Source organism: Ostrinia furnacalis, unplaced genomic scaffold (assembly GCF_004193835.3).
Source record: "Ostrinia furnacalis isolate ACB-3 unplaced genomic scaffold, ASM419383v2 OfSCF5217, whole genome shotgun sequence".
In the NCBI taxonomy this organism is placed as follows: domain Eukaryota; kingdom Metazoa; phylum Arthropoda; class Insecta; order Lepidoptera; family Crambidae; genus Ostrinia; species Ostrinia furnacalis.
In genome coordinates, this window is record NW_021135456.1 from 211,229 (window position 1) to 238,687 (window position 27,459).

At 37.1% G+C, this 27,459-nt stretch overlaps 1 protein-coding gene across 1 annotated transcript; it reads left to right on the plus strand.

Moving 5' to 3' along the window:
- The first annotated feature begins 727 nt into the window (after window positions 1-727).
- LOC114360876 (netrin receptor UNC5C) lies at window positions 728-27,021 on the plus strand. The gene is made up of 21 exons (XM_028315722.1): window positions 728-1,325; window positions 3,246-3,421; window positions 4,086-4,229; window positions 4,939-5,142; window positions 6,370-6,468; window positions 6,922-7,053; window positions 7,932-8,144; window positions 8,681-8,822; window positions 11,483-11,596; window positions 14,218-14,594; window positions 15,161-15,371; window positions 16,796-16,995; window positions 17,393-17,471; window positions 18,011-18,196; window positions 19,215-19,271; window positions 19,358-19,525; window positions 19,604-19,735; window positions 19,837-20,005; window positions 22,074-22,171; window positions 22,884-23,147; window positions 25,578-27,021. The coding sequence occupies exons 1-21, from the start codon at window positions 728-730 to the stop codon at window positions 26,738-26,740; spliced, it is 4,926 nt and encodes a 1,641-aa protein (XP_028171523.1). The 3' UTR covers window positions 26,741-27,021.
- Window positions 27,022-27,459: the final 438 nt, after the last annotated feature.

A 27,459-nucleotide genomic window follows, 5' to 3' on the forward strand; every position in this document is an offset into this window, starting at 1 on the left:
GGTTCCTTAAAGGGTGTAGTTAGACATCCGCTAAGAACGGGATTTATTTATTTAGGGATAGGAAATAATACGAAGGATACATAAGGGGGTAAAATGCGGAAGATTGTGAGTATGGATGTTATATACTCTTTCACGTAAAAACTACTAAACGGATTTTTACTTACACTTGATAAACTTTACAGTAGATAATATTTTTTATACATGAGAATAGCATAATAGAGGTACCTACTTACTCAGATCATAGAAGATCATCCATTCTATGATCTGAGGGTACCTACTTAGCTTTTGCCTACGGCTTTGTCCGCGTAAAATTTTATCTGTCACAGAAAAAAATATAGAGTGCATCCCTGTTTCAAAAACTGTACTGATTCCTTTTCCAGGACTCAAAACTATCTCATAACCAAATATCAAAATCGGTTCAATGGTTAAGGCGTGAATTCGTAACAAACAGGCAGATAAAGTTACTTTCGCATAATATTATTTAGTAGGGATAATTCATAACGATCTGTTAAAAGCAAGTAAAGCAGATTTTGGAATATTCAGAAATAGTAAGTACCGGTAATAATAATAATAATAAAGATATTAGATATTACATCTATTCTGACTCCTTACATCTATTCTGACCACAAAAATTAACACACATATTGTCGCGAACAATATTTTGGCCCCTGCTCAGAATGGATGTAAGGTTGGGTCTCGTGGTAATAAAAAACTCCTCCTCATAGACATGACCATTAGCCAACAAGTTCGGCGGAGCAGGAAAGCTCTCTCTGCTGCCTGGATTGACTATAAGAAGGCCTATGATTCGGTGCCTCATTCATGGCTGGAGAGGATTTTGGAGTTGTATAAGGTTGATGCAACTCTGAGATCCTTTTTACGCTCATGCATGGGGCAGTGGACTACAGTCCTTCGGCAGCCAGGTGGTGGTGAGAGGTCTCCTGATCCATTGAACTTCATAAGGATTGAGCGAGGCATTTTCCAGGGTGACAGTTTGAGTCCCTTATGGTTCTGCCTAGCACTGAATCCTCTTAGCACTCTGTTAAAGGATTCAGGGCTTGGTTATCGGCTTCGAAGAGGGGGTGAGGTCATTAGTCACCTGCTCTACATGGATGATCTCAAGTTGTTTGCACCAAAACGACAAGACCTGGTGAAGTTGCTAAAAACCACACAGGTATTTAGCAACGCCATCAGGATGGAGTTCGGTGTAGACAAGTGTGCGGTCTTACATGTAGAGCGGGGAAAAGTTGTGAATTCTCCGAATTTACAACTTTCTGAGACAATGACACTCAAATCTCTCTCCGAAACTGAGACCTATAAGTATCTTGGTATGTCAGAATCGTTAGGTATATCGGTAGAGTTTCAGATCAGAATAAACATTTAAGGAGCAAATAATTAGAATTCAGTCTCAAATTCTAGCCTTATTCCTTTACAGTCGCCACTTATATCACTTTACACAAAATTATTAGGATACTTAGATCACTATTATGTAAGTTAGATCAGTTTACACATTTTATTTCTCACCACAAAATTGGTGTTTATTGATATAAGTAATTTTTTTTGGACTATTTACCCTAAATGACCTGAAATAATGATTCCTCATAGTGTAATTACTTATGTTTGTTTTACAACTTTTTCTAAAATTGAAGAAACAAAAAAATATCAACAGAAATGGCGTAAAATGTATCACTTTACACTTGTTAGCGAGTGGTCAATTCAGTCTGGTGTAAAATGATTTATGTCCCATTATATCACTTTACACGAATGTAAAGTTGTCGTGCATGGTGATATAACTAGGTTTTTATTTAATTACGAAAAAACCACATGCTATATTTCCCAAACTGGCACACTGCCTAATCATATCTAATATTACCTTTCACCTATAAAATATTTCACCCAGTTATCTCTAATAGCGACGAAGCAGGATTTTTTTTAACTTCAAATGCGATTTCCCAAAAATCACCATTTTCGACTTAGCTCCCTTTTCACTGGGGGTACAGAATTTACATTGTAAAAAAAATATTAAAAATAAGAAGGAAATTGAATAAAGAGATAATAATAAATACTCTTTATTGTACACCACATAAAAAGAAACAGAAAGAAAAGGAACACATAAGGTACAATTAGGCGGTCTTATCGCTATGAAGCGGTACCAAGAACTTATATATTTTCGTTATCAAAATGTTAATAATAATTATTATTTGACAAACGTCTAGATAAAATCATCTTTTTGCATACTAAAAAAATCCGAATTCTAAGCTAAAATACTGATTGCACAGCAAAATAATTACCTCAATAGGTATTCAGTTTGACAATTTGGCTTTCATTCAGGTACTCTAGTCCTTCTTAATGTTATAAAAATATATGGCTTTTTAATAATGTTTGCCAGGGGGGACAACAGTCCTCAAATCATTGATTAAAAATCAAGTCCTGCTGTCTCCCCTAGCCAGGGGGGACAACAGGATTTCGAAATCCTGTTGGCTCCCCCAGGGGGGCCAAGCAGGGGGGACAACAGGACTGCACCGAATTTTTGAAACTTCAGGTACTTTGAAACGTTATTGCTTTGTAATGCGTAATTAAAAATAAAGTTACCCCAAATTAACAGAATTACCAAGGTTTTGATTTGAAGAAGCCGATTTTTAATGGAGCAGCGCATAAAGCTAAGTATGTTAGCTGCGTTAATTCATTAGATAGTTTACCTACTACATAATAGACAGGATGAAATGAAGATAAAATCAATTTACTATGCTGTACGCGATCGATTAACATGAAAATTCAATTAAAAAGTTGTTTAACATTTTTTTGTTACAAGTGTCTGGCTGTTGAATAAAGTTTTTTTTAATTTCGGCGCGAAAATATTTTCAATAATTTTAATTAATTTAACCATGAAGCGCATTGTTCGTAAGTACATACTCTTCTTAATTGCTGTCGGGAGGCAAGTTTACATTTTATTAAAGGCTTCAAATAGCATTAAATACTAAAACATGAAAGGTATTTTTTAATGTAACAGTTTCCATGGATCTCTCTTTTTCTTCATTTAAATATTTTAATAAGATAAGATGATGTAATAAGTGCGTAGAGTGTATCAAGAGTAGAGTTTTGTTTTAAAAGGATGCCAAGGATTGAAATTCCACACTATAGTTGTTAACTAAAAAGTTATTTGTAAGTTTTGGGTAAGTACTTTATGAAACTTATGGCCAACGTCATAAAATTTCAAGTAACTTAATATTTTCCACTTTCTTTTTTAGTTTTCATTACATCACTAGCGGTTATAACAGCAAGGAAACTAAGACATGAAGATGATTATTGGGATTCTGTAGAAGATAACAGTGTGTCAGCAGAAGATAGGAATTGGATTGAGTCATTTTACCGCGGCACGGTGCCGTTTAATTTGAATGGCACTTTACGACAGTCTTTTGCTTTGGTAATATTTTTTATACACTAAATTGTTTTAGCCTAGGCGCAAACCACCGACGTTTAGTTGGCCGATAGTTGGGTCCGATTTTAATTTGTATGCAGAAGAATCGGCGATACCAAATTGGAGTAAGTGCGCACTTTTATACTTATTGTCCGTACTTATTAACAGCCCGACCCAACTAACGCCCAACTAAAAGTCGGTTGCCTGCGCCTTTTGTGCCTAAGTACGTAGGAATTGTATAGCGACAGTAAGCAGTAGAGCCAGAGACCTCTATCAGCTTGTGCTGAACTGAAATGTTAAGCAACTTTTATTAATTGCATATCTAGTGTATTAACAGTAACACAAAATAAATACTAGCTAGTTAAACACTTTGTTGAAGAAAGAAGCGTCTTTGGATAGAGCAGGCAAATAAAAAAAATAACTTTACGCCGTTATTTTGATGCCGGTCACATACACATCTCTCGCCCGTATTCACAAACATTACTATGAGGTCTTACAGTGCGCGTGGACGCACAGGGTGACACATGAACCAATCACAGAGTTCTATTCAACGTGTTTAATTTGCTGCGTCACTAAAGCAAACACGTTTGTGAGTACGGGCGTAACTCTCCTCTTTTCGAGGAAAATGGGCCTTACAACAAATAATTTAAGTAAGAATTTCCAACAACAGCACGCAGCACTAGCAGACCCGAATCGCAACCTCATCTGCTCCCCCTTATCGGCGCTGCTGCCGCTGGGCAAGCTGGTACTCGGCACCAGCAGGGGCGCCAGCCGGACCGAGCTGCTGAACGCTATCGGGTACCGTAAGATAAAGGCAAGTATTGTGTAGGTATAGTAGATTTTGGGAGGCTTTGGTGAGTCGGCGTCTCCCATGCCGGAATGAAACTCCGTAGTCGTTTTGACAAAGAACTGCGTGTATTGACGCACTTTGCGCAGAATCAGGCGTGGGTACAATGATAATAAAGTAGCACACACAGTTAACACTACATGAACTATGTACATTTCACATTATTTAAAGACAAATTATAATCGCGATGCGCGCGGTAAAAAGTTGAGGCCTCTGTCTGACAAGTGAAAAGTTTTGTTGCCAAACCACAGATTAAAAAGCACTTGTCTATGCCTAGAGTAAATGTGCGTTCGGAAATCACTTATTTCCGAACGCCACAAGATGAAGCACATGAACAACTGCACGCAGGAATATTTAATAAATGCTACTGACGATGACTCTTGTAGCGGAGTTTTAGGTTGACACTGTATAGGTTTTTGTCAACACGACAAAAAGAAGGTATACCTAGATAGACAGAAGAACATTTTGAAGCTCTTTAACCAGACTTTGGTGGCTATAGTGCCCACATCAATTTGAACTTTGCTGTGAAGATACAACGATTGAGATCCTTTAAGAGTCCAAAAATATAGATACCTGCTTTGTGCTGCTGAAAAAAAATCGTTGAAAATAGTCTCTAACCAAAAAAGGTAAGGAGGAAGACCACTATCAAAAAAAAATTGATTTCTTTGATTTTAAGGTGAAGCGGCGCCTTCGAGCCATCATCAAAACCCTCAACTACCTCCCAGGAGTGACTCTATCAATCGCAAGCACTCTCTTCGTATCTAAAAATGTGAAATTGATTAGAAAATACAGCGATGATACGTACTCAGTATTCAAATCATCGGTACAGAAAGTAGATTTTCATAAACCCAAGGCGGCGGCGGCTCATATTAATAACATGGTAAGTAACTATACTTTTAGGTACGTTTCAATTTAAAACATATTCCTAGATGAGACTATATAGAACATGCCATTGTGTGACGTATATGCCCTTCACAAGTGATTCGTTCGAAAAATTACAGGTTACAGTATCTCTCAGTCTCTTGAGCTGAGAGAATGAGCGATTTGGGTGTTAATTTAAATTTTAGTACTACAACACACACACTAACTGCTACTAAATCACTGGACTTATAAGTTTCGTAGTACGGCACACGCTACGATCGTAATCTCGTAGCATGTCCCATACTACGAAAGTTAAGTCCTGTACAACGACTAAGGTGTAACAATATTTGCCGTAGCGAAACCGTAGCTGAGCATGAGCAGCGTAAAGTCATCTTACATTATAATTGGAGATAACGATATTTGTTATTCAGTAAAATGTTCGTAAATTAAACCCTTAGATCTGAAATTTAAAATGCATAATTATTACCTAAATCGGTATCTAGCTCCCGGTTGATGAGATACTCAAATTGAATATTATGTAAAATTACGATCGGCGAGACTTACATCAAAACAGAAAGCGACTCGCGGAATTAATATTCCTTTAATGAAAATGCAAATTTATTTATGAAGCCCTTTTAATATTACTGGAGCAGGCCTAAATCCGGACCTCTTCCTGAATTCAAAACCAAAATTTGATAGAAGGATGCTGAAAATGTAAATACCATGTTTACTTTCTGCGCTTTAAAATGTCTTTGCAGTATTTCGCGTCACTCCAAATCTTAAAATTTGTGTTAAATAAATGGTTTCCAGTATCATAGTCTGACCAATTAAAAAATTCTGTGTTTCAAAATGACTTAAAAATGGTCGTTGGAATCGAACCATTTCCATATCTCAGTAACTCAGATGGTGAAAGCAGTCACCCCGCAAGCGAAAAAGGTCGTGGGTTCGATTCCCATCTTAGGCGATTCGATTTTTCCAAATATTTTAACTCTACAAAAGTTTACTTAAAAAACTTGCTTAGTTTGAGTATTTGGCGTTGTTTTCTAATTCGGTCATTGTGGCTGAAATAATCAATGTTGATGAATCCAGCACTTAAAATCATTCGGTTTCATTCATCAAGCTCTAATTTTTAAGTGATCCCTATGAAAACAAAATTCCTGTTATGTGTTACCATAGGGGTCACTTAAAAATTAGGGATTGATGGTGAAAACGGGCATTAAACTACAATCTGATGTTACCTTTCTAGGTATATGAAAACACCAAGGGCCGGATCTCAGAAATTCTTACACCGGCAGATATATCTGCCGACACGTCCCTCGTAATTGTTAACGCTATTTATTTCTTGGTAAGTAACTAATTAGGTACATAGTATTGTGCTGAACTCGTAGAGATGACTTATAACTATACTTTAAAATTGATGCTTAATTTATTTAAAACGAGTAACATAACATTTTTAAATATTTACGAATAATAAGGCTGGTTTTAGAGTCACGCGGACCGTCCGGTGCGGACCCGCTCCGCACGGCCAATCTGTATGAACTTCTAGGGAGCGTTTTAGAGTAATGCCGTCCGGAGGTACCGCTCCGCTCCCTAGCAGTTCATACAAATCGGCTGTGCGGAGCGATCCGCACTGACAGTCCGCGTGACACTAACCAGCCTAATTGTTGATGATGTCACAAAATGTTTTGGTTTTACCGTGCACCGCTGATTCGGATCAGTCTCAAATCATACAGAGGAAGAGAGATCACTAGAGGTGATCAAAGTACGAACTGCCAACTATTATTATTATTTCTTTCAGGGTCATTGGAAATTTCCTTTTAAAGAAGTCACAGTAGATTCCTTCCATTCGCCCTACGGTGAAAGGAAACTGCCCATGATGAGGCGTGTAGGAAATTATAAATATACTAAAAACACTGTTCTGGATGCCCAGGTAAGCACAGTACAAAATGAACAAAATCTTTGTAAATAAGTATTGCTATAAAAACCGCCAAAACCATATTACTTCTACGCCTGTTACTACTAAAGTCTTAGGAAGTACAGCCTAATCTGAGAGAAGCAAATTGCTACATTTTTCATAATCTAATCATTACATCAGGAGGATAAGATCGAATCAGATTGTAGCCCAAATGAAGCGCAATCCAATAACGTCTACCCTCATTAGCTAGCCTACTGGGCTCAAGGCCTAATTTGCTATGTAACTTGATTATACATATTTTTAGTTGAAGATCTTAGAGGAAAAATATAAGATCCTTATGAGATCATGAAAATATTTTAAGCTTTAAGGAGCTAATTAAGAAGCAAGGTAGTCAAATTTAAAATACTAAGGACTAATAAAATAAATCATCTTTGGTATTCTACTTGACGAATTGAACAAACGAATACGATACTTTATTGTGATAGAGATATTATTTAACATCATCATCACCACCAAACATCAGGTTTCTCCAACCCGTCTAGGTCAAATCTAGGGATTGAAGGCCAAATCCTTCATTAGCTTCTGGTAAATTAGAGATAGAGAATATGGACATGCTCCTGTGGAGGAGACTAAGGCGATTATCACACTGCGCCGCGCTCCGCCGCGGTCCGCGTGATTTCATATAAAAAATCCCGCGCGCAGACACGTTGTCAGTGTGTTCTATACAAACTGAGGTACTTGCATACAATGATTTAGTCTGTCGTCTCGCGTACCGCGGCGGAGCGCGGCGCAGTGCGATAATCGCCTAAATAAACTGATGAAGAAGAAGATAATAATTATAAATAAATATCGTCTTTTGTTTCTCGTATTTATAACACTACATTCTAATTCAGATAATAGAATTACCATACGAAGGAGAGAATGCGTCGTTCGTCATAGTGCTTCCCGTGGCACAGAAGGGCCTGACCCTTCTCTTAAGGCAGTTAAAGTTGGCACCAGGCCTGCTCAACGACGCCATTTCCAAGATGAATATGCTCCGAGTCAATCTTACCATGCCTAAGTTCAGGATAGAGACGAGCTTGGATCTCCAAGCTTTGTACGAGAAGGTAAGGACTTTGCCCGTTTTCATCATCAAACCCTAATTTTTAAGTGACCCTTGAAAACAAAATTCCTGTTATGTGTTACAATAGGGGTTACTTATAAAATAGGGATTGATGGTGAAAACGGGACTTAGACTCTTTAATAGACATGGAGAAGATACATAAAGTGTTTTGCACTATAGTCATCACATCACAGTAACACAACGACGGCCAGTGGGATTCAACCATGCATTGGTGGCTTGATTTGTTTATTTAGATACTTAAATTAATTAAAACGTTTAAAAATACTATAGTTTGTTCACAAGCAGCTCTTGTAAATTAGTAATATACGGTAATATTATCTGTAGTTTACAGTCACTTTTGTTGGTGATTACAAAAAATGCTTGTAAAACTCCACTCTGCAAAAGTTTTTGGATATAACCGTCTCTATATGACTTCCTCAATAATCCTTGGAAGCAGGAAAGAGACAGATGGCATTCTATCAACACGGTTGTCCAAATAGTACCATTGTTCTTAATATTAACCAGTAACTCCATTTCTAGATAGGCGTCAAGCACATATTCTCCAACCGGAACTCAGGGTTGTCGCAAATAGTTCACAACCAAACTGTTATGGTTTCCAAGGCCGTGCAAAAGTGTTTTATAGAAGTCAACGAGAAAGGTTCCGAGGCTGCGGCAGCTTCTGGTAAATATTTTAAATACATGGATAAGTAAATAAATGATGCCTAACTAAGATAAGCCCCACCTCTCACACAGTTTAGTATCGTCCAAAGTTTAGGTACATAATAATAAAAATAGGCCGTTTCTCTACCTATAAAATTGCCGATGCCGGACTATACCTTTTTTGTGTATTTTTGGTTACTATAAGAATAACAATTATATCATCAAAAACAAACATTAAAATTTATTTATAAGGGTACTTCTCATTTACACTCAAATTTGATGGTCACACAATAATAGTTCATAAACGGTTTAAGTTAGAACAATAACTTTGAAATCAGATGATAAAATATCTATTTAGCTACATAAAAAATAAATTTTATCGTAATAGAAGCAAAAATAAAATGAAAAAATCACATGAAACGATAAAAAACGGGGTCATTTTTTGCGTTCTCATCGTGTCACACCTTCGGTTGCAATGAAACATTTGGTTACTGCATTCACAATTTTCATTCAATTTGTGTGTAGCATATACTAAAATCATCGTAATTAAATATACTTTCCACACAATAATCAAAAAAATATCTTTTTATAATTATTTTGAATTGCGAAAGCGAAATACGTTGGTCACACGATTTTAGGTACCTAAAATTTTGAGTAATAATACAACATTGCCGTTAAACCGAACACCAGCAACCAATCACAGCGTTCTATTCCATTAACGTCAGTCGCGCTTCTACCATTGGGGAGGTGAGATATATTTATATTATGTTATTGCTATTTATCTATGAAAATAAGACAAAATATATGTTTTATAAATACTTAAGAGTCATTTACAGTAGTAAAGTTTGAAAAAAATATTGCTGTGAAGTACAGAATCACTTTCGTGGCATCAAAAAATTCAAAACGTTAAAGTTTCCAAACGAGACTCACTATTTGACTGATTTACTGAGAATACAATCTTCACATCAAGCGCTACAATTTTTGTTTACAAAAAGTTGAAATAAGTTAGAAATAAAATTCGCCACGAAGGTGACGATGAGAACCGTGGCGATGAGAAATAGCCATAATCGGTTTCAGCGTTCCAAATTAAACCAACGTCATTGCAGGAACGACTCATCAGTGTCAAAGCTGACCGGCCATTTCTGTTTTACATAAAGATAAATGAAGAACAATTGTTCACGGGGATCTTTACCAATGTTTAAAGTAAGATTGAAATCTCGTTCGTTTCAGCCGAAAGACGTCCACTGCTGGACAAAGGCCTCCCCCAAGGTTTTCCACAAAGACCGGTCCTGCACCATCCGCATCCAGGCACCTCCCGCTACCTTCACCAGATTGTCAGTCCATCTAGTGGGAGGCCTGTCCACCCTACGTCTTCCGGCTCGTGGTCGCCACTCGAGAACTTTTCTGCCCCAGCGGCCATCAGCTCTACGAGCTATGTGCCCCGCCCACTGCCACTTGATTTTAGCGATTCTGCGGGCTATGTCAGTCACTTTGGTTCTCCTGCGAAAAGATTGAAACCTATTTATCAATCATGGTTTCAGCGATCCATATGGTAGCGGAGTCTTTATTGGAAGAGGATGATTTCAAGGCTGATCACCCTTTCTTGTTTTATATAAAAAGAGACGAAGAACAGTTGTTTGCAGGGATCTTCACCAACGATTAAAGTAATTGTTTAGTACTTTATAAGATTTTAAACTTTCGCGTTCCATTTCAACTAAAAACTATAACAGTTACCTTGAAACTCATATAAAAATATCACGTTGAGACTCGTGTTTCCCTATTTTAGAAGTACTTTGCTTAAATTGTAATTTTTAACTAACGTAACTTGAGATCTCACATGAAAGTTTTTTATTAAAAAAATTACGTGTCAACAAAATTAAATAGAACTAAAATCAAGAGCTATTAATTTCTTTAAATAAAACAGACATTAATTAATACGTAACGTTAAGATTTCAGTGGAGTCTTAAAATGAAGGCCATTTATTAAAGTTTCCACGTTAATATTTTACCGAGCTTAAGTAGGACTGCGAAGTTCGCAATGTTAGCAAGGTTTTAGCGAAGTTTGGAATGAGAATAATTCAATTTGAGAATTAATAACGGCCCTTTTAAAGTACTCGACAGACCAAGAACCAACGTCAAATATCGCACCACGTTCTAATTTTTCCAAGCCTTTCATCGTTTATTTTAATAGACTCTAGCCCCATATCTATTTAACTTAATAATGGGGTACTACACAACTTTAAAAAAACGTTTCATTTTAGTCCGAGTTAGTTTTCAATTGGCGACTTATAAAATTAGATTTTTAGTAGCTTTGAAATCAATAAATTGACGGGCAATTGAGTTCACGACTTGATGAGCCCTTTGTCATACAAAATTCTATGGAGAGTCGCGTTTTGTGCTCATCTAGTACCTCTAGCATAAAACTTTCGACTTCGAATCGTTTGCGTATTCGACAAAATTCCATACCCAGCTTTCGAATTCAACGATAACGTGGCGATCGATTGTCAAAATTAGTTTCGTGCTACCATTTCTCATACAAAGTTCACTTTACGTCACGTTCACAGGGCGCTGTTTAAGTTTTCATTCTAAACCTTTTGATGGTGAATCGAATACCCAAACAATTCGAAGTTGAAAGTTTTTATCTAGTTCATCTTCGAATGACTACAGTGATTACTTTTTTCAGCTCTAATCACAAGTAAATTAAGTATAGCAGAACCAATAAAATGCCTGGTTAACCATCCATTTTTGTTCTTCATAAAACTAAACGACGAGGCTGGGTTTGCAGGCATCTTTACCGGCGCATGAAGAAACCAATATTTTTTAATATTTTTAGTTATTAAATTTATTTGTTTTAAAAATGTTTTCTTTTTCTCTAATTACCCAAATAATTATACATTATTTTGATGAATTCAGAAGTTTTATTTACCTACACACACTTTCAGGTGAAAGTAAGGTTATACATAAACCACCTGTACAATTTACACAATCAATATTCTGCGTACTTTCCACTAGCTAACACTATACAGTGTGAGTCACGTTAAAGTGTACATATGAAAATAGATGAAACTAGATCTATTTTTGTCGACAAAAAAGAAGTCAAAATTTTTTTGAGATTTATTTTTTATTTTTTAAAGAATTTTTTTTCTTCCAATTACTTATTGTAAAGAAAACGTAATAACTTTTAAACTAAGCGGTATATTTGATAAAATAAAAACAGTAATAATGCTAAATAACAGGCAATACTAAAAAAATACATAAAATACACAAAAAAAGGCCAACAAATTATAAAAAATGTTACTTTTTGAAAAAAATCTGCTTTTAAATTCGTGTTTTTTTGGTTATTTGATAAATTTCTCCAAAAAATGCCCCTATAACCGGTGGTTTTTATTACTTTGTATTATTTCCTATCGTATTACCTTCGTAAAACCAAAAATCGCATGTCTCTATCCCTATCACAACGTTTGCAATGATCGTTTGAACTAAGCCTCTCCGGGCGCGCCATTCAACGCTTCGTTAACAACGAAACTGAAAATGGCTCTAGATTTGTAATTTTGATAAAGTCAAGTTAGATTTCAAATAAAAACAAAAGATTTCGAAGTAAAATAAGCATTTTAGTTAAAATTAAAATTGTCTCTACCTAAATTGTATAAAGGAGAATAATGTTGTGGCAGGCCTTTGTTCAAACGATCATAGTAAATGTTGTGATAGGGATAGAGCCATGCGATTTTCGGTTTTACAAAGATAATACGATAGAAAATAATACAAAGTAATAAAAACCACCTGTTATTGGGGCATTTTTTGGAGAAATTTATCAAATAACCAAAAAAACACGAATTTAAAAGCAGTTTTTTTTTTCAAAAAGTATCATTTTTTATTATTTGTTGGCATTTTTGTGTTGTTTATGTATTTTTTTAGTATCGCCTGTTATTTAGCATTATTTCTGTTTTTATTTTATCAGGACATACCGCTTAGTTTAAAAGTTATTACGTTTTCTTTACAATAAGTAATTGGAAGAAAAAAAATTCTATAAAAAAATAAAAAAAAATCTCAAAAAAAATTTGACCTCTTATTTGTCGATAAAAATAGGTCTAGTTTCATATATTTTCATATATACACTTTAACGTGACTCACACTGTATTAGTTACTCTTGTGTAAAACGTACTGTACAGATAGTAACCAGTAGGTATTCGTAATCATAATAAAATCATGATCAACATGTTAAGTTTCCAAATACACAAGTTACTCTACCACTAGACTAACTCACCCTTTAATCACTCTCAAAAAGCCTCAACATTCGAGATACTTTAAACCAATTGCCACCAAAGCGCCATCAAAAGTTTGCCTAAGAAGTTGGTAAATTCCTGACATGCGCAGAGGGGATGCCCGGTTCGGGACGTTTTCATTCATCCCCTAGAGTCCTAGTAGACGTTCAGTTGTCGCCGGGACTACACCTCACCCTGTCCCAGCGCGAACGGAAAAACTTTTACGATAGTGCGACAAAATAATTTTGATTTGGGAAAGTGCTGTGTTTAATGTAGAACGAACTTAATGATTCTGTAGTGAACTTTTGTTGATTCAAAACGTGATGTAGCTTTGGAAGAATTAATTTAAATTAAAAATAGTGAATGTAGTAATGGAACGCAATGATTCCGATGCGTATGTTGATATTTTAAAAATCTTGGAAAAAGTTATAAATGGAAGTGAATTTTTGGAGTTTCTTCTTTTTGGTACAACTGCACCTGGCTTTTCAGACGAGAGGAGAAAAAACTGTAAAAGGTAAGGAGTATTTTTAAACAAATTATTATCTTTTAACTAGGTATTTATTGTTGACATAACGAGTGTTAAGGTATATTTCGTATAGGTAAAGTGATAGTTTATTAAGTTAATGTTTATTTACAGCCAATAGCTTCAAATGTTTTAGTTTTATTCAACTTTTGTGACACTATGTTTATCTAGTTTAACAAATTTATGTGTTGCAATATTTTAACAGAACTTTGAATAGATCTCTAAGAACAAACTTTTTAAATTTTTGTTTGTCATCAATTTCTTAATTACCATGAAGATATATTTTTGAATCTTATTGCAGGGTTGCATGTTGTACCCAGTTGTTTTTATAATACTTACACATAAATTCATTGTTTACCGACTATTCAGGCCGCATGAGTTGTGGTTACGAGCCGGCTGTAAAATTTACTGCTTTTAACTTACTATAAAATATCTGTATTACATAAGCAAAAGTTCTTACTTGGAAACTATAGCTTTGTTTACAATTTACATGTTACAGGTGAATGTAATAAATATTAACTCTAGCCACAATTTTACTTATCATTAACTTTAGAAAAAATAACCTGTAGTTAGTTACCAATGAAATTTTTACCAATTTTTTCGATCTGTATCTATCGCAATAATTCTTTGTAGGTTCACACACAGAAGATAACATAGAAACCAACCTAAAAGGGCTCGATTCTAAACCGCTCGAGTTCCTCGTGAATCATCATAAGAATGACGCACACGACTATTTGCTACCGGTTTTCCCTCACAACGAGGAGGTTGAAGAAGATGATGGTGACGATGACACAACCTACTTAGATTATTACGACAAAGAACTAAACTATAAAGACTCCCCTGATTTAGTCACACAAAGAAACGACCATGACGTCATTCCCATAGATGATAAAATCCCTCTTCATACTACTACAGATAATTTACCGATATTTTTGTTGGAGCCCGAAAATACTTATGTCGTCAGGAATAAACCAGCGACGTTGAAGTGTAGAGCCGCCAATGCTTTGGAAGTAAGTTACAGATTCTATTATGGAGTTATAAAAGTTTTAATGGCATTTTAAGCCGTATGTATCAGGAGGATGTATGTATGTAAGTTTGTAACGGGAGGATGTTGTTGCTAAAATCATAAATAGGTATACCTATTTATTTATTTAAGTATTATAGCCATACCTATGAGTTGGTACATAAGGGAAAGCTAATGCCATTGGGAATTCTCTGCAAGTTAACCTTTGGCCAGGCAGGAAAAAATCGTTCTCACGATCTTTAAAGAACCGGGAACGAGTTAACGACCAATAATCAAAGTTTCAAGTTTCAATATCTTATTTATAGTAGCTAATATCAATGAGACAGCAATTAAGTACTCGTACCTTATTAAAGGTAACAGTCTAATTACTAGACGATTAAACAATTACATCGGTTTCAAGGATCAATTAATGACGACATTGACTTCCAAGATATCTTTTAATTAAGTACCAATCAATAACATCCACCCTCAAAACGCTTGTTCATTTGCCACAAAGGGGCATAACTTTTGACTTGTATAACCATAACCATAACTCGTAACAAATCTCCGTAGGTATATTTCAAATGCAATGGCGTGAAGACAGAGGCTGTCAACTCTGAATTCGTCGATCCGCAAACGGGGGTGCGAATTATAGAGGGGGAGTACAAAGTGACAAGGGAAAACGTCGATGAGTACTTTGGTAGCGAGAACTATCAGTGCTCGTGCTTTGCTTGGACGAGCAGAGGGCATATTCGGAGCCAGCCCGCGACTATAGAACTAGCCTGTAAGTAAGTCTTTTTGATGGTAATTTTGCTTATTTATTGTTAGTAACCCTTCCACTTTACAAAGAGTCTGATTGTGTAATAAAGTTTGAAATTTTTTCGTTACTTAACTAAACATGCTGGTGAAATGAGGAAAAAATCAATTATTTCCTTTTGGGTTCCGTATGTAATGTATAGAATGATTTTTTTAAAGTAATTTGGCATTACTATAATGTAAATTTAGGTACTTATTACTTACTTCATAAAAGTGGCGCATTATCAAAGTTGCTTAAAGTCTAAAGCTGAGTTGCACCACTTAACTTTGACCGTAACTTAAACGATAAAAAAATTTTGCGGGTTCCAAGAAAGTTAGCTATCCTCCGGGACTAGTCAATATTCATAGGTTGGGCTTCTTAATTTAAGGCCAAGCTGTAGATCCTGGCTATACAAGAGTTGCAGTGATGGGACAGAGAGGTGGGATTAGTCCCGTATATTCTGAATAACCTTTAGCATACGTTGAATCCAAGCTGCTATCTCTATTCACCGAAGCGGGTGTTTTGTCACATCGCATCCGTATTGCCAAAGGTTTATTCTATCAAAGGTTCAAAGTGATATCAGAATAATATTGCTTTCAACAGAATACGGCCAAACGTTATCTCGCGTCAATTTCCAGTTAACTTTATCGCATTTGACTGTCAATCGCAAGAGACTAGGCCGTCTAAAATCTATGAAACCATCGAGGGAAAATTAAAACTAACTAGTTTATAATGAAAGCAAAAGACGTTTTTTTTCTAATTTACAATTTATTTGTCTGTAGTTGTAACAAGTGCTTTTTAGTAACTAAAAAATATTATTTCTAAATATCCTATTCATGGCAACTGCTGAGTTTTAAAGAACTTAGCTACAATTAGTTGGAACTGGAAATCATATTTTTACGAAAATTTCTACATCTAAGAAACTGTTTCATTTGCCATCTTGTTGCTGGTAATGATAAAGTTTATTTTATCTTGAAAATAATTTTCCACTTAACAGTGAATACTTCTTATTATATGTATAGACGTTGTTGCGACAGAGTAACTTCTCTTGATAAGTTTTGTAAGAGAAGTCGTGCTCTAGAAATTAATTAATCGTTGATACGCGTTCGTTAAACCATAAGACGTCCATTGTTGTAACTATAAAGTCCTCACCCAAGATTCGTATCCACATTCAGGTACTGCCCGCGACCATCACCAGATCGTCGGTCCACTTTTTTTCACAATTTTCATATATTTTTACTAGTGATGACGTTTTATGTAAACTCACACTAAGCCCCCAGTTCTATGAGATATGCACCCCGTCCACTGCCACCTAACTTTGGTGGTAACTTAGAGGAGGTTGTCCTTCTGCAATGCAGACCAAATGCCTTGTTGATAATGATGAACATTGCTAATTCAATCCACACTTTCAGACATAAAGAAGCACTTCCCAATCGCCCCCCAAACCCAACTGATAAAGCAGTACGCAACCGCCACCTTTCGCTGCGAGCCACCCCCGGCGGCGCCGTTTGCCCAACTGTACTGGCTGAAGAATGGCGCCCCGGTGGTGGCAGATGATAACGTGCAGTTGACCAAGGAGGGGTATTTGGTAATCAAGCAGGTTTCTTTGGTGGTAAGTGAAATTATAGATTTATTTCGAGAATAATACTTTTGATTATAATTAAAATTTAACGTGGAAATAATATGCTAATTATGCAGATGAAACGTTAATATTGCGCGTAGAAAATATACGTGATACCTACTACGTAAATTAAACATGATTTAACTATTTTGAAAATACAGTATAATAGTTTTTCTTTTTACTGTGAAGTGATAAGCAATATGAAGTGTTCAATATTAATAACTTTGTTTATAAAACGTAATTATTAAACAATATTTGGCCTTACAAAAACTTTTTTACACGTCCTAATATAGACTCTACTACACCTTACAATAATGAGCAACTCAGTCAACCATATCGTTAATTCAATCTTTATTAAATACTTCAAATAATACACAGTGTTTTCTAGGACATGGCGAACTACACATGTGTGGCAGAAAACTTGGCGGGAAAAAGAATATCGGAGCCAGCCCAGTTAAAAGTTATCGGTGAGTTGAACTGTTATGTTCCAAGTCGTTAAGAGTGCTTAAGCTCAGAGCTGACTGACAGTAACTACTTTAAGAACTACAAATTGTCTTAAGACGCTGCTTTTCGTTGTTCGTTTCTATTTTGTGTTAGAGATGTAAGGGACTTCGTTTGAACTTCATAAACCTTTGTCAAATAAAAATAATTCGTTAATATTCTCACGTACGTATGTAGGTGCTTACACGTTCTAATCCGTTATTATTTTCTAAAGAATGCATTACCTTATTCTACTTAGAAGCACAACACCGCAAAACTTGTTCCGTATTTAGTGATTTTGGATCCCAAATAAACCGTAATATTTTTGTACCTACTTTATTATTACATTCAGATATTTGTAGATGGTTTTTCACTATACATACATATTAATCGTTTTATCAGGGATAATCAATGTAAATCTTAAGATTTGCATTTACCTACTTACTTGACCAGACCTAACTACCAAGAACTTCTTAAAATAATAAAATTATGGCTTTAACACATTCGCTTTTCTAATCCCCAACAGTAAACGGAGGATGGACGTCCTGGTCAGGCTGGAGTGACTGCTACTGCATCAGCCAGGAGGGCCGCGAGAGGAGAGGGGGGCGACGGAGGGAGAGGTCTTGCACCGCGCCTCCCCCGCTGCATGGGGGGCAGCCCTGCAGCGGGCAGGAGGTGCAGAAGACTAAGGACTGCTTGGATTGTGATTTAGGTAACTTGTTGGTTACATCAAAAGGTTAGAGTGACAGCTATTGTATCAGTCAGGAGGATCGGGAGAGGAGAGGGGGCCGACGGAGGGAGAGGTCTTGCACCGCGCCTCCCCCGCTGCATGGCGGGCAGGAGGTGCAGAAGACTAAGGACTGCTTGGATTGTGATTTAGGTAACTTGTTGCTTGCATCAGAAGGTTAGAGTGGCAGCTATTGTATCAGGAGGGCTGGGATAGGAGAGGGGGCCGGCTTAGGGAGAGGTCTTGCACCGCGCCTCCCCCGCTGCATGGGGCGCAGCCCTGCAGCGGGCAGGAGGTGCAGAAGACTAAGGACTGCTTGGATTGTGATTTAGGTAACTTGTTGGTTGCATCAGAAGGTTGCAGTGACAGCTATTGTATCAGGAGGGCTGGGAGAGGAGAGGAGGCCGGCGGAGGGAGAGGTCTTGCACCGCGCCTCCTCCGCTGCATGGCGGGCAGCCCTGCAGCGGGCAGGAGCTGCAGAAGACTAAGGACTGCTTGGATTGTGATTTAGGTAACTTGTTGGTTACGTCAGAAGGTCACTGTTACTGCATCAGCCAAGAGATGCAGAAGACTAAGGACTGCTTGGATTGTGATTTAGGTAACTTGTTGGTTGCGTCAGAAGGTTAGAGTGACAGTTATTGTATCAGCCAGGAGGACCGGGAGAGGAGAGAGTGCCGGCGGAGGGAGAGGTCTTGCACCGCGCCTCCCCCGCTGCATGGGGGGCAGCCCTGCAGCGGGCAGGAGGTGCAGAAGACTAAGGACTGCTTGGATTGTGATTTAGTTAACCTTTGGTTATGTCAGGAGTAGACCACAGATAAGCTGCAACAGACTATGATAGGGGATTCACCATTGCAAAGGCTTAACAGAACGACTGCGATATCCATTATTTTCACTAATGTCACCATTGTCAAGTGAATAAGCGAGATGCAAAGAGTGGAATTTATTGCAATTGAGCAGGGTGTCATCACCTTAAAAACCTGTTTAACTAAGGTCTTTCTTTCAGATATGTACGTTGATGGTATGGATGGACTAGCCGACGAATCCACGGATATTTTACTAGGTAAATATTGCTTTAAAAGTGGTTAACCTGGTTAGTTATTCATCAATTGTTTCATCAGGATTTCTACATCAGTCATTTGTTTCCAGATCGCTGGTCGCAATGGTCGGAGTGGTCAGAATGTGACACAGACTGTCTGAAGACCCGACGACGGCGGTGCCTTAGCAGCATACGGAAACCTTGTACTGGCACTGATTACCAGGTCGCTCAGTGTCCCGTATGCGTGAGAACATCAAAGTCAGCACTTATCAACGACGGTGAGATCACAAAACCCAATATCCTGCTTAATGATCATTTTCTCATCTCAAAAATTTTAGTCCGGCCATTCTTTGCAGGTTCGTCGTACTGGCCACTCCTGATAGCATTGTCAATTGCATTCCTGATATTTGTTGTTGTTGTTATATTGGGAATTAAGTATATGAAATTTAAGATGACTGAAAACTCTCCTTACGTGAAACCGCCTTCAGGCAAGTTCTTTTCACATATTCCTCTATTTATAATTATGTCAATCACGTAAAAGAACTGTACTCATAATGTGTTAGATTTTAAGTCTCTTTTCCTCAAACAGGGTCGAATTACTTCGGAAATGTGATAAAGAGGACCCTCACAAACCAACCAGACCTGACCATCCACGAGGAGTTCCACACCATCGACTCCAGACGTACTCATCGACACACAAACACTTCTAATATTAGTAGGAACGAGCATTTGTATGAAGTGCCTCAACTGGCTAACAGGTGCGTTTAGTGTTTCATACATTTGAGGAGGTGTGGACTTTGCATGAAAATGTGAACGAGAAAACTACTTACCTAACAAATAAAAACGAGGTAGGTATAGGTACTTATTGTTTTAAACTTTCATGGTCACTAACAGTCACTAACATAATTATTATTACTGACGGGATTGCTACCATGTGCCTTAATTTTGAGTATCGGAATATCGAAAATTCAAAAGTAAGGTAGCAATCCCGTCAGTAATAATAAAAACGAGGTAGTATGAGAAATCAGAATCGAGTAGGTACCTGCCAGTGTTGTGAGTTAATTTACTGCAACCCAGAAGAAGTACAATGCAAGCAATGTGGCGTGTTTTTTTTACTGATTGACTCCCTACAGATTTTTATTAAGTAAGTAGGTCCTATCATAAGATTAACCTGCACCAGGTTTAGATTAGACCAACTAAATTTAAACAACATACTAAAGAAATAAACATGTTTCTTTGCATAATTCCCAGTTTATTTCATTCAAAAAACTATAAAAACACCTCTAATTTAGGGTTCTATTATACTAATTGCTATCGCTACCAGATGCAGTGCAATTAGCTAATACGTTTATCTCATCGGTACGTCGCGCACGTCCCGAACGGTTCTCTACCAACTACTAGACGTGACACTTTTCTAGAGGGAGATTAACGGACGAAACACACTTATCAACTTGGAAACGGATCGTAACCGCATCAACCATCAACGAGGCGGTCAGTATTCTTTGTATGAAACTTCGTACTGTAACGCACACTTATCCGCACCGTAATGTAAACGCGCGGTTGACAGCACGCGAAAGGCGATGACATGACAGCGCGCGAAAAGCGATACGGTTGATCCCTTTCCGGATTGATAAGTCTGCTATGACCTTTATGGAATGCGCTCGCAAATTGAAAGTGGCTACAATTTGCTTTGTCTCTTTAGTTTATTGGTAAGAATCAGGTAATGCTAATGAATAAAGTAAGTAATTTAATTACACAATCAAATCACTATCTTTCCATCTTTGATTTTATTTCTTTGGGTATTTTCTGGGACAGAATTTGTTATTTGCCGTTTTACCATTTTATGTTTCATCTGAAAGTTACTCCAGGGTGGGTTGACTTCTTTTGTGTAGATTTCTCAAGACACTTATTCACTTTCCAAATATGTGACTAGTAATCTTACCATAGCACATAAAAAAGTGACGCAAGTAATTTAGTCCCATTTGGCAAACTTTTGTTTATTACTGGAAATGAAAGTGCTACCATGTTGTACTTTAGTGATTTTAAATACTCCCCCAGCAATAGAGCTATCATGTTAATAACTATAATTGTTATGAACGCTGCCCGAACCCAGCAAGACGGCAAAGTGCATTATTAAAGAAGCCCCTGATGGTAAAATATTCAAATGCACTTTGAATAATGAAAGTTTTATAAACTCCGGCTTTAAGTTTTCCTATTTTTCCTTCATTGCTGTTATTACTAAATAGAAGCAGTGGTTTTCGAGACACTGCTGTAATAAAGAAAGCAAAAGTTTGTGAATAGCGCGAGTTTTCGTGAGATTTGCATAATGTTTATCTTGACGCCAGAATACTGAGCAAGGTATACTATGTCTGCCATTTTTCTTTTGTCTCGGAAACTCGGAATAGTTTCTTTCTATTTGAATTTTTAATTAATTTTGCAGCCTCTTATTAGTCATAAATTGGGTGGTTTATTCCAAGTAATGTGACAATGGGATTTACATTTTTATAATTTTTAAATTGTATGAAAATTATTGATTCTTCCCCCATACTTTCGTTCGACTTATTTAAAAATCTGAGGCCTTTTACAGTCAGCGTCAAATAATTCGTGACACCCAAATTAGCCAAAAAGTTCCAATAAGATTGTATTGTCAGTTTTTTGGCCACTTTGGGTATCACGGATTTGACGCTGACTGGTACTCATATTCTTTCGTATCGAGCACCTATCCTACATACTCTCTAGTTTTAATACAGGCGTTATACCGATTAACGGATTTCAAATTATAATCGATCTTTACTTATTCTTCTTAATCGATGCCTTCTCTTGCAGCTACATCTCGCCCATAGACCACGAGGTAAGAAACAGCCGCGCGCGCGCCAAGGACACGCTCCGCTCAGACCGCTCCGACTCGAGTTGCTTTTTGAGCTGTGAGTTCTGTCACTGCTGCTTCTGTGAGCCTTTGCATGCTTTGTGTTGCTTCAACCAATCTATATCTTTGGAAGAAGGCTTTCTTTAGCCAATAGGGATCTTTCCTGGGTAAAAAAGCTAGAGTTTGAATTAGTCCGTCGGTTAACTTATCAAAAAATACTCGACACGTATTTTTCACTTTTTTAAAGTAATGAAAATTGAAAGAGATAAAGCGCGCCAAAGTTCAAAATAAGAGGCCCGTGACGTTAAGGCGTACTTAAAAGTATGGAAGTTTGTGACGTCACGCGGAACTTCAACGCATCATATTCATAACTTCGTAATTACTTCTTTGATTAAAAAATAAAAATATACGTGTCCAATATTTTTTGATAATGTATTTGACGGACTAAAATAGTTTTTAAGGAAACTAGCGCATTGTTTCACTCAATCAACTCTCAACGCAATCCTTAGACTAAGCGCACTTTGGAAATAACCTTGTTTAAAAAGAGTTACATGACGGCAGATCATACTAAGCTCTATGTCATCTTATAATGTAGTCTGATATTATGCTGTTGCTTATTTGTAAGGCACAATTTATTGACAGTATCATATTTTTCGTAATGCAAGCAAAGACGACGTTGACACATATAGCAACTTAAATATTTTTATCACAGGAACAGCCTGTTTAGTAGCATAGCAATGTAACAAACTTCAAAAATTCCCTTTTTACAGCGGGTTCGTCTTACGGCAACGAGAGTGTAGAGATGTCCCCGTCACTACGGAACAACGCGTCAGTCGACTCCAAGTTCTCGCACCATCTAGAAACTTCCAAGATGGAGACAGCAGCGTCCAAGATCATGACTGCTGAAGGGGGGTGGCTGGGCTTGAGCAAGTGTGGCGTCAGTTTGTTCGTGCCAGACGGGGTGTTGGATGGCGAGGAGCTGTTCTCGATTGAAGTCAGCGATGACGAGTGGAACAGGCCAACGCTGCAAGAAGGTAATTGTCAAAACTTTTTCATCATCATCATTTCAGTCATAGAACGTCCACTGCTGAATATAGGCCCAATGATTTCCACACTGGCCGGTTGGTGGCGGACTTTATGGAAATCAAGAAGTCAAGAATCTTGGAATCAAGAAGAGTGGAAAGGCGGCAAACCTGTTAATTTAATTTTAAAAACAAGTGACTATCACGTTAGTCAACTCCATCAGTGAATACGAATGCAGTTCGAGTACTGTGTGCTTACCATGAGTTTACGTTAGGTGTGCTCGCTAGCGACTGCGTAAAAAAGATGACATTAATCGTATGACATATTGTGCAGCGCCCCTAGCGGCTACTTTCAAGAAACAAAATCTTCATAGAGAATTTTGACGTACTCGCTAGCGAGCACACCTAACGTAAACTCATGGTAGGTACACTGTTATGTGAGTTTTTTCAGAGCGCATATACATACATAATAGGTACACGTCGTCCACCTCCATAATGAGTCTGAAAATGTTTAGTAAGATATCAGTATTTTTTTAATATCATTTTTTTTCTCGTGCTACATGAAAGATACTTCAAGTGCTCTCCGAACTTGAACACAACAGCGTTCAAAATACAAATAAAAAGTGCTGTAAGTAAATTAAAGCATCCCATAAATAATTCAACCTTGGACTTACAAAATTAGCCCGTCTGGGGATTGGTCGATACCAAGAGGCTGAAAGCTATTCTTATTTAGGCAGGTTAGGCTATTTGAGGTCGCAGATTTGTTCTAGATAAAACTGTCTAGGTTAGATAACCAAGCGACTGTTGCGCTTTTAGATAGCTCAGATTAAAATGCCTAGTTTAGCCTAGGCTAAGAAGATCTAGAACAAATAAAAATAACATCTGTGTCGTCTGACTCACCCCTTACGTAATTTACTGTTCAGAAGTAAATAAAGGTAGAGATTTTGGCTAAGTTTGTTATTTGATTGATTACCTAAAGGGATAAAAGGGATAAAGACTAGTAAAAAAATTAGGTAAATATTGTAAGACATTTTATCAAGATTAAGGCACAGTTATCAAATCTACTAGTTAAACTTATAATCGACTTAGAACTCGAGTGTCTCTATTTACCCAACATTGTCAATTTGAACCCAAAGCTAAACCGACCCGGCGGGTTAACCCAACATCGTAAGCCGGGTAAATCCAGAAATGGGATTAGCGCCGCGCCGACCTAAATCCAAATGCCTTCACCTGAAACTTGAAACTCAGTTTAGCACGTTTCAGAAAAAGACTTCATGAAAGGAGTACCTATAGAGGAACATATTTCGAGTCCGGGTTTATTGTTTCTTCTTTATTTTTTCGCTTTGAATGTGGTATTTTTCCGTTAGCCTCAAAAAGAACTTGTAGATACACAATTATTAACTGAAGTTTTCAAGTTGATTAAAAACACATTGTGCATTATTATTGTTATACATTTTATTAAACATTCTTCGGTATTGTCGACTGGCTCATGGGCCTAGGCCAAGTAGTTAATAAGAATGATGACTGGGTAATGAAATCGAAATTCTATTTAGTCCGTAAGACAGATAATTAGAAAATATTAGACTAATATTTTTTAATTTTTTGAAATTGAAATGTCGCGTGACGTCACTTTTGAGTAAAAATTCTACTCAAGCGTGGCGTATCGCGCCATTTCAACTTGATGTAGCACTGTTATTATTTAATTATGAAAGAAAATAAAAAAAATATGACTAATATTTTCTAATTATCTGTCTGACGGACTAATAATAGAAATTTTGTCATCTAGCCTATTATATTTTTTATAAACTTTAATCATTAAGTATTATGAAGTAAGTTTGGAAAGGTCCCAGTTTCCTAAAACATGCTTCTATTCTTTTGTCGTAGTAAAAAGTAGAGCAAACCAAAACTACGAGTAGGTAGGTAACTTGAGATACTTAGTCCAAAAGAAACAAACAAGTTTGGACTATTCTTTGGACCGTCACCTGATATGGCTAGTTACGGGAAGTAACTTATTTTGTCGAGAGTTAAAGCGCGGACTTTTAGTTTAGGGGCTTTTATGAATATTTCATAGCATTAAAACGAAGCTATATGCAGGTGGCAGCAGTGGCAATTTATTCAGTCTTAGTATTATCATAATCGTTGAATAGTTATTATAAACAAAGTTGATTTTCAAGATTTTCTGTTGGTGTTTTTAGTTCTACTGGTTCTACTGAGATTTTGAAGGATTTATAGCCTGTACAGATTGATCTTAAGGTTCGACCAATCTTAAGGTCGTGCGCGATGGTGATCAGTAGAAATCAGTTGCATCGCCATCGTGCTCGCGGGCAGAAAGCGTTAGTTTAGTCAAACCTTTCTAGAATAATAAACCGATCTTGTTTCCATTCTTAATTAGAGTTAAATTTCTATAATTTTGTCACTCAACTATGATTTTTCACACACCAGGTGAGACCCAACTCAGTCCAGTGATCCGCTGCGGCCCCAAGAACATGCACTTCCGAAAAGGCGTGGTCCTCACATTCCCGCACTGTGGAGCCCTAAAGAACACCAGCTGGCTGCTCTCCATCCTCCAGAAGCCCGAGGAGATCAACACCAGGGAGTGGAGGAAGGTCCTCACTCTCGGTCAGGAAACCCCCGGGACCCCAATCTTCGCACAAGTCGACCCGTACAAAGTTTACCTCGTGTGCGAATTTCTAAGCGACTTTGTTTTAGTTGGCCGAAGTTTCAGCGGTCTAGACGCCAAGTTGCTAAAGTCCGCGATCTTTATCTACAAGAGAACTGACGGGAATTTTTACACCGTGAAGGTTCACGTATTCAACGACACACCGCACTCTTTTAATGAATGTCTCGAAAACGAAAAACGCACCGGCGGCACTTTACTCTGCGAACCAAAGACAATTTACTTCCAAGAGAACTGCTCCGATTTGTGCTTTAACCTTAGAGACGTCGGCGTGGGCTGGAAAATACAGGGTGGGAACTACCAGGAGCTCCCGTATTCTCAATTATGGAACATGAATTCCAGATCGATGCATTGCGCCTTCGATTTGCTCCAGACTGACGCCATCAATTGCTTAGAGCTCAATCTGTCTATCCATCAAAAACAGAAGCAGTCACATTCTGTCAATTTCAACCTTAAGACTAACGATCTAAACTCGAATTTCAATTGTAAACGCTTTAGTTGCTCTAGTATCGATATGGGGTACTCCGTGAACATCGTTGAAAATCCTTTTAGCTACTCGTCTTTAACAAAGAAAGAGGGTCGCTACGACTTCATCTATAAAAACAGTGCTATGTATAGGAGTAACTTTAGTGCCGACAATAACTACCGAACTAATGTGTTGACTAAATCTGATAGGGTGATACTTTGTAAGCTTTTAGACTCTCAGACATCGAAAGGCAACGATTGGAGGTTGTTAGCTGAGAAATTGAAAATCTCTTCATATTACTATTATTTTTCCAACACTTGTTCACCGACTGAAAACATTTTGAACCTTTGGTTGTGTAGACATAACGACGTTAATATGTTAGTTAATCTGTCGAGGATTTTCAGGGAAATGTCTAGGGTCGATTGCGCTACTGTCGTGGAAAGAAGATGTTTTCCCAATTAATTAATACTGTTTGATTAATTTATTTTAGTAGTTCATTATTAAGATTCATTCACCGAAGAATTCACAAATTATGATAGATTTTACACCGTTTTCAATTTTTGTATTAATTTCTATTTCTAGTCAGTTAAACATAACGAAGTGCTTAAAACTTTAGAGAAGTATGTTTTAAAAACATTATTAGGCTGTATATAAAATGTGAACCAAAAAGGAAAATATTGTATTGTTTAGTTAAGAGATAGTATGTTTAAGGTAGTGGTTCTAAACTTTTGATTAAAGTAAATATTTCGAGCTAAATGCATTGTTTTATTTGTGCCATGCACGTGGGGAGAATGTATATTAGTTTTGATAGAGTTTCCTTGGTTTGGGATACATTCCAGAAATAATATATTGTTCAGAATAAAGAGCATAGTCCTCAAAACAACGTTATTAGAATATGTAATGGTGGTTATTCTTATAATAGTTCTTATTATATCAGCAGTCTCTAAGTTTACTGAACACCCTGTATGTTGCTGCTATCTAGTGGTGATTGCATTTATGAAAAATAACCCTTTCTATATTATTTGCTACGTCATGCACTAATGATTATGAATAGGTACTTAATATTAACTTTAGCTACGCACAACACGCCATCACTCATAATGAGAGGTGTTAGCAAATTGTTTGATGGAAATCTGTTGGCCGAGAGTAAGTATTCTATGAAGTAAAGTATGACTGATTGA